This window comes from Haliaeetus albicilla, chromosome 4, assembly GCF_947461875.1.
Source record: "Haliaeetus albicilla chromosome 4, bHalAlb1.1, whole genome shotgun sequence".
Classification (NCBI taxonomy): Eukaryota; Metazoa; Chordata; class Aves; order Accipitriformes; family Accipitridae; genus Haliaeetus; species Haliaeetus albicilla.
Window position 1 is genome coordinate 54693351 of NC_091486.1, and position 7731 is coordinate 54701081.

General features: G+C 54.7%; 2 protein-coding genes across 5 annotated transcripts in view; one reads left to right on the forward strand and one right to left on the reverse strand.

The window, feature by feature from the left end:
- Positions 1-7357, forward strand: part of SLC45A1 (solute carrier family 45 member 1) — an 82095-nt gene extending 74738 nt beyond the window's left edge. For 2 of the 4 annotated variants that reach the window (XR_011324530.1, XM_069782942.1), the window contains one exon: positions 650-2423. Coding sequence is in view for 1 of the 4 variants with exons in the window: in XM_069782942.1 (XP_069639043.1) it covers positions 650-682 (33 nt within the window). In the remaining 3 variants the exon portion in view is untranslated. Of the gene's footprint in view, positions 1-649; positions 2424-7339 lie in introns of those variants that run through there. The other 2 variants (XR_011324532.1, XR_011324531.1) reach the window with 2 other exon arrangements.
- On the reverse strand, positions 2343-4536 carry MRPS16 (mitochondrial ribosomal protein S16). Its single transcript, XM_069782946.1, is given in 4 exon segments — positions 2343-3301; positions 3384-3644; positions 3744-3777; positions 3779-4536. Coding segments are annotated over 4 exon segments (1134 nt in total). The 5' UTR covers positions 4496-4536; the 3' UTR covers positions 2343-3179.
- Positions 7358-7731: the final 374 nt, after the last annotated feature.

Below are 7731 nucleotides of genomic sequence, written 5' to 3' on the forward strand. Positions count from 1 at the left end.
TGAAAGTGGGCCTGCATTTAGGGTGGCAAATGCAGGCTGCAACACCCAAGACAACAGCAAAAGCTGTAGGGCAGCAGCACCGGGACAGACTAGTGGCCTTTTACTGGAATCCTTAGATTCCTCGGTATTGCTGTCCATGCTGTCGCCTAACGGGTTTGAAAGTTCTGGGAAGACAGCATTCTATGCTGTACAAGGAGTTCTTCATGTTAAAAGCCTTGCCAACGTGCGCTCGCTCTCTCTTGTATATCCTGTGCAGAAACGATAAATGCATGGAATAATGAGAATTTTTGATGTGTGCAGCTTGCTGCCTAAAACCCCCTCCCACAGTGCTAGCCAAGGAGTTTTACTTTAGATCTCAAAGGCAACAGCATAGTCCAATACCCAAATAGCACTAATAGTTAGCAGTAAGTAAAGGGGAGACTGCTTCATCAGCTTGCCTAGTGTATGGAACACAGAAGTATTCCAGGAGCAGGAAGAAAGCAGGCAATGAAGTAATGTTAATCAGATTAATTCAAATGCAAAATACGCACGGAGTAGCAGTCTGCAGACTGAGGAGCAGTCTACAATGGGGATGATGCAGTATTCGCTGCATATATAAGCTGTATGTAAGCTCTTTTTGTTTGTTTTGTTTTGTTTTTGCTTTTTCTAGGATCCAGCGATAGCTTTCTCGAACAAAGGATAACAAATTTTGTTGCAATAGCCAACAGAACGGCCAGCAGAGGAAATCACAACGTCAGAGCAGAAATGAAGATTTTGGTTTGTGTGAGTACAGTGCTAACCAAGCTTACAAGAGCTACTTAAACAATGAGGAATTTAACCGTATTGCTATCAAATGCTATGAAGAATTACTATGCTAGAGATTCGAGCTTCACTTGTGGCTTTCTTCAAGCCTAGTTTTTGCTGTGCGTCAGCCTGATGATACTCTGCTTCTGACTTATGCTCACTCCTTGTATGCAGCTGTTCTGTTTAGCCCACACAACTTTCAGGGGAAATAGGGGAAGGTGACAATATAGCTGAATGAGTTTAATAGCTGCTTCCTGCCAAGAAAAGGAAAATTCTTTCTCCTTTTGCCCTAGCCCTTGCTCTAGAGAAAGTATGTAGTGCAGCATCTACAGCAACACATACACCCTTGAACTTGGATCCCTGTACGTTACGTTGCCACGTACAGCCCCCTTAAGCAACAGGTCATCATGGCTCTGAAGAAAAGTATCAACTAATCTCTTGAAAGGCAGGTTCAGCCGAAAGCCAAAGTTGTATTCAGTGGTCATAGCTAACTGCTACTGGTTTTCTCTAGCAAACTCCAGAGGCCTCAGCCATACCCTTTTTCCAGCACTGCACTCTCGCCATTTGCAAGACACTGGAATTGCTCTGTAATTTGTTCGCAGCCTTCACCCACTGACAGCATCAGAGCAGCTATTTGAGAATTATGCTTTATAAGCTTAGTATGCTTTTTTTTTCTTTTTTAAAGCTGGGGCTGTCCTGTACTGGTGCACAGTACTCTGCGCAGAAAAATCCACTGTTTCTATGGCAGGCTGGGTTTAGTGTGGCCTAGAGACTGTGCATTGTTGCACAAATTATTCTTCTGATCCATGTGCAGCAATTTAGGAACCCTGAGTTACTTGTTTGGTCCACAAAAAGAAACAGGCCCACTGCTTGCACAGACAAGGAAGGAGTTAGGTGAGGAGAAACACACATTTTCTGTAAGTCTCCGATCAGTTGCATGTTGTTTCTCAGTGTAGCAGGTGCCTTAAGACAATAGGCTGGGCAAGAGAAAAGCTGAGAGGAGCCACTGCGGAAAGCACAACCTCAGCACGGCCAGACTCTCCTCTTATTACTTCCTTCATTTACCTGGTGTTCTTACTGTGTCTTGCAACAGTAGAGTCTGATGCTAATAGCCACTCACCCTACTGCATTACAGAGCACCCTGTAGCACTTACGTATTCAAAAGGATGTGAAAGCACCTGCTTTACTGCCTCATGTATGATTATGGGATGCTTTATTTAATAACAAAGTAGTTTGGGGTTTTTTTTAATAGGCAAAAAAGCCAGGCCTCCACGAAACTGTCTCAAAAGAAACCTTACAAACTACCTTCTTGTGTTCAAAGCAGAAAGCTCCACAAAGGGAGAGCTGTCTGGTACCTTTAGATGACGATTGGAAGAACAATGCAGATGCAAACCTTTACCTTTGAAGCAAGGAAATCTAGAGTAAGCTAGAGAGGAACTTCCTAGAAACCCTGTACCAGAGTACAGCCACCATTTTATATAAAATGTGACTCTGTACATATCAAATACATGGAAGAAGGCGGGACGATTAGAAAAGCAACACCACCTTTCACAGCCTCATCCACTTCAACGAATCGGTTTTTAATCATCTGATCTTTCACCTGTAAGCAGAAATAAAACCACCCATGCTCAGTATTGTGATTCTGTTAAAAGCAAGCCAGCCCCTTTCTTAAGAGTGTTTTGTCTATTCTTCCTTTGTTGGGGAGGTTACACTACAAGCCTTACTGGGATGTAAAAGTGAAAACTTGTCTTTGCATGACCTTTGTAGAGTTGTGTAAGAGTTGTGCCAAAGGAAATCCCCAAAAGCAAGAGGCATATCTAAGGTAGGAGAGAGACTTCAGTGGGTTTCTTGCTTCTCAGCATAGGGTCAAGTACGTGATGAAGGCTCTCACCTCACTTCATGCAAACCCCACTCCCTCTTTACCCGAGACTGAAATCATTCCCTTCTGCTTGTAAATGAACAAGTAGGCCCAGACCCTCTCTGGACAAACTAAACAGAAACGCAGCTGCAGTCCCATTTGCATTTGTCTGCACCAGGCCTCTCCTGGACCATGGACCAGCCCTGTTACAGTAAATCGGCGCCAGGAGTCAAAACACTTCACGAGCGCAGCAGGCAAACGGAAGCTGGCAGTACTCACGCCATTGCTGCGGAAAGCGATACACCAGAGGTAATCACGTGCCTTTAGGAAAAGCCATATATGCCTCCTGGAATGGTCCGGCACCTACATCGTCATTTGTATTTGCTGCACCAAATCTGGCAGCAACGGTAGTAACCTTTTCGGAGCCGAGTCCGGAGAGAGCAGCACATGCACAGTGTGGAGCGTGCAAACGACACTTTAATGCGGACAAGTGTGCTGACCGGGCAGGGCGCATCCTCGGGCCGGGTCGGTGCCTCTCTCAGGGCGCCTCACCAGGCCCGGGCGAGCCGTCCGCGGCAGCCTCCTGCGCTCGCCGCCGCCGCCGCAGCCTCTCGGCACCGGTCACCGTCATGGGGTGGAGCGGCAGGAACCCCGCCAGACCTGCAAGGAGATGCCGCCGGTGAGCCGCGGCGAGTCGTCCGCCCCCCCCCCCCCCGCTCCCGGACGCCCACCCCGGGCCTACCCAGGAGCTTCTCCGCGGGCCGGGAGAGCTGCGCGCCGCAGCCCAGCCAGTGGCGCAGCCGCTCCAGGTTGAGCCCCGCCACCCTCTCGCCGTGGGCGTTGGGCAGCGGGTCGAGGCAGCCCAGCTGCTCCAGGTACTTCCCGTCGCGGGCGCGCCGGCTGTGCGCTGCCACGATGCGGAAGAAGGGCCGGTTGGCGCAGCCTCCGAGAGCGAAGCGGATCACGACGTGCCCGCCGCGGTAGCTCTTCAGGAGGCGGCTGCCTGCGAAGAGAGCGCGAGGCGGTGAGGGACCGGGACCGGGACCGGGACCGGGACCGGGACCGGCGGGCCGCGCCCGCGCGCACTCACTCACTCACTCACCGAGCTGCACCATGACGGCAGCCGGGCCCTCTCTGCGGCGCAGCGCGATGACGCAAGAGGCGCCGGAAGCGCGGCGGCCGGCGCAGCCCCGGGCGGGAGGACGGACGGACCGGCCCCGGTTCCGGCCCCGGCGGAGCGGCCTCTCCCCTCCCGCTGCTCCCGGGAGCAGCCTGCTTTCTTCTCGCCGACAGCGGGTGAGGGTCGACGCGGAGGGGCAGGGGCGCCGGGGAGGCCGCGGATGTCGGGAGGTCTGCCGCCGGCTGCGGTGCGTCCGGAGGGGAGCGGGCAGCGAGGGCTGCCTCGGAGGGGTCTTCGGGCGTCTCTGGGCCGAGCCCGGGCGCGCTGGCGGGAGGGCGGGGGCTGTGGGGTGCGTGCACCGGGGAGCTGGGAGGGCTGCTCTGGGCGGAAGGGGAAGAGGAAGGGGAAGGGGGGGGCGCCGGGGAGCGCGGGCTGGGGGCGCTCCGGACTCGCGGCCGTTCGGAGCGGGAGGGGAGGGAGCGGCGGGGCGGGGGAGCGATGCGGAGGGATGTGCGGCTCCGTCGCTTGGCTGTCTCCAAATCCTGGTGAGAGAAAGAGCCTGTTGGAATTGTGGCTTCCCTGCGGAGACGGGATCTTTGGGACGTCTTTCTTCGTCTCTTTCTGTCCGGATTCTTTAATTCCTCCCACTCTGCCCTGTAGTCCATCGCAACTTTATTCCTTTCTCCATCGCTATCTGTCTGGTTCCCTGTCCCTGTTTTTTTAATTTTTCCCATTCTTTCCCGTGCTGCTGTGATGTTTGTGGTTGGATTTGGGTTTTTTTTTTGCTTCTCTGTACCTCTTCTCTTCTGTCTATTTTCTTGTCCTGCTCCCTCTTCCTCTCCCCCTTTCTCTCTCTCGTTCGACTGCCCCCTTTTCTTTTTCTCTCTGCGTTCTTGTCCTGCTCCCTCTCTCTCCCCCCCCCCCCGCCCCCCGTCTTTGTCCTGCAGCCAGTCGCTGTTTTTTTCCTTTTCCATCTCCTTGTCCTGATCTGCATCCGCCTCTTCCCCCCCCCCGCCCCCAGTTTCCCTGGCCTGTTCTCTGTCGTTCTTTTCCTCTCTGCGCCTGTACGTGCTGCTCTGTGTCCCTGCCTTCCTATCTCTCTTCTTCCTATCTTCTCTTTCTCTCTCTGTCCCTTTGTCTTGCACGCTGTTGCTGTTTATTTTTGTCATTCTGGATCTCACTGTCCCCGTCCTGGTCACCTCTTACTCTCTGTGACCCTTTGTGCTGCTTCCTGCCCCTTTTTTATTCACCCTCCCTCTCTCTGCAGGGCTCCCGATACCTCTCTTTCTAAATTCCCTAACCCCCTGTGCTTCTCATGGCCTCTGTCTCTGTCTCTCTCTCTCGTCGTCATTGTTCTTGTCTGTTGCTCTGTCTTGCTTCCTGTCCCGTCGTTTCTCGCTGTATCCCTTTGTCCTGCTCCCTGCTCGTATTCGTATTCCTCTCTGTCCTGAGGACCGTCCCAGTTTTCATTTCTGTCCTGCCGCTGTCCTGATTTTTCCTTCTCTGCCATGTTCCCTGTCCCTCTTTCTGTCCCTTTTCCTCTGTCCCTGCTGCTTATTTCTCCATCTCTGTCCAGACCCCTGTCCCTTCCCCCCCACCCCGCCTTGCTGTCCCTCTGCCTTGCTTTCTTTCGCTACTTTTTCTGTCTGTCTTTCTCTGCCCCGTTCCCTCTCCCGCCCTTTCTAACTGTGTCCGCCTGTCCAGCTAGCTGTCGCTTCTTTCTTTTTTCTGTTCCTCGGTATTTTTTTTCTTTTTTCCATATCTCTCTCCCACTGCCCATCGCAGTTGGTTTTTTTCCCCTCCGATGCTGGCCTGCTCTTTGTCCCTTTTGTCTGTCTCCTCTCTGTCCTTCTGTCATGCTCCCTGTGTCTAGTCTATTCAATCCCTTCATCTCTGTCCTGCAGCCCGTCGCTAATTTTTTTTTCTCTTCCGTCCCTTTGTCCTGCTCCCCGTCCTTGTCTCTCTTTCCCTTGGTTCTGCCTCCCGTCCTTCTTTCCTTTCTTGCTTCATCTCTCTGTCCTGCTCCCTATCGCTCTCGCGCTCCCTCCGTTTCTGTGTCCTTCTCTTTGCCTTTCCGCACGTTCTCTGTCTTGTTCCCTCTTTGGTTTTCTTGCTTTCTGGGTGGCTGGGCCCGGCTGCCCGCGGGGGTGCTTCGGCTGGGGGGTTTGGGGTGGGGGCCTGGCCGTGCCGGTGATGGCGGGGAAATAAAGCCTGAAAAGGCAATCGTGAAGCGACGCCCTGTCTGTGCTGGGGCTGCCCGGCAGAGGCGTGGGGCCGGGCCCTCCGCAGGTCCCGAGCACTCCCCGAAACTGTGTGTGGGGCCCCAGGGGTGCAGGGCTGTGGGGTGGCTACGCTCGGCGTCACCCGTGGGCACTGCAGGGTCAGAAATGGAGAACAAGTTTTCTGTTCCTGGGGCTTGACAACAGGCTCGCGTGGCTGGTGTGGGGGCTCGGAAACAGACCGAGCTGCCCGGCTTTGGGCCCAGAAACAGAGGTCCGGCCCTGCGTGTTTGGGCCTTGAGAACGGGCTCAGCAGCCGGGTTTTTTGGCTCCCAAGTGGGCCCCGAGTCAGCTGGTGTGGGGGCCAAAAGCGGGAGCTGGCTTGGCTGGTTTTGCAGGCGGGTGGGAGGGTGTTGGGGGCTGCGGGGGGAAGCGGGGGGCGGGCAGGGTGCGTGGACCCTCCCCGGAGACGGGGGTCTGGTTGTGTCGGACGCCAAAGTTCGGAAGGCCGGCGCGCAGCAGGCCGAACTCAACATCTGCGATGGTCTGTGGGGGGGAAGGGCGCTTTTCAGACCCCACGTGCCCTCTTTGAGTCCAGCTCTTCTTTCTGCGCTGCTCAGAATAGTTGTTAAGTAATTAATTTCCCGAACTAACGAATATTTATTCGGCGCGTAACTCCGATGTTTAATCCTAATGCTCCGGTTTTGAGAGCAGTTGGTATACAACCTTATGGAAAGCCCAGACCGTTGCACGTAGCTGGAGCTTGTAAGGAGAAGCAGCTGAAATCAGCCGGAGCTTCAGTGCGGAGCTGGGGCTTCGAGGAGCCAGAACTGTAGCAAGCTGGAACGAGGCGGGGTGTCCGCTGTCTGGAGCGTGCGTTAGCCAGAGGCAAGAGTACCTGCCGCTGTAACGAGCTGGAGCGTCTTTTTGCTGGAGCGTCCGTCGGCCGGACTGCGCTCCCAGCACGGCGGAAGAGCGGCCGGGCGCAGGCAGGGCTGTCCGCAGCAAGCCGCTCCGAGCAGCAGGGAGGTGAGTTGTCCTTCTGCCAGCGGAGAGGCCGGCCTCTTCCGTCGGGGATGCAATCCACGCCACGCTCCTCTCTCTGCGTGGAGGGTCTCTCCCGGTCCGTTCCCGCGGGCAGAAGCGAGGTGGGGGTCCCCCGTCTCTCCTGGGGCAGCCCCCCCTGCGAGGGGGCGCGGGCGAGGTGTCGTCGTCCCCTCGGTACCGGGCAAAGGGGAGAGAAACCGGCCGGCGGGAGCTCCTGGGGTGCAGAGCCCTTCCGGCAGAATCCTCCCCTGTCTTTTCACCGTTGGCTGGGTGTGACAAGCAGGTTCATTTCTTTGTCTCCTCTTCTCCCAGTGTCACCTTCCGCGTCACACGAAGAAAATCCTGCGTGGTCAATTCCGCTTGCTGCTGAGGTAATCGCACGTATCGGGCTGGGGGGGGAGCAGAGAGAAACCCTTGCGAGTTCGAGGGCACTACAGATGCTCCACGTTAAACCCACAGAGAAGGCAAATTTGCTGCTAGTGCAGAAAAGCTGATGGAAAAATTGCTGTTAACAGATCGTGCCCTGTTCCTGAACTGGTCCCTTGATGTGTTTTTGTTTCAGGGGAAAGAATGAAATTTCCTGTCTGGTAAATTCAGAGCTGCCTGTTGGCTTCTTCAGGGTCGAGTGTTTCTCTTCTCTCTGTTCCTACTGATTTTATGGGTAAGTTGGAAATAGCCTTTTACTTTTTTTATGTATAACTGAA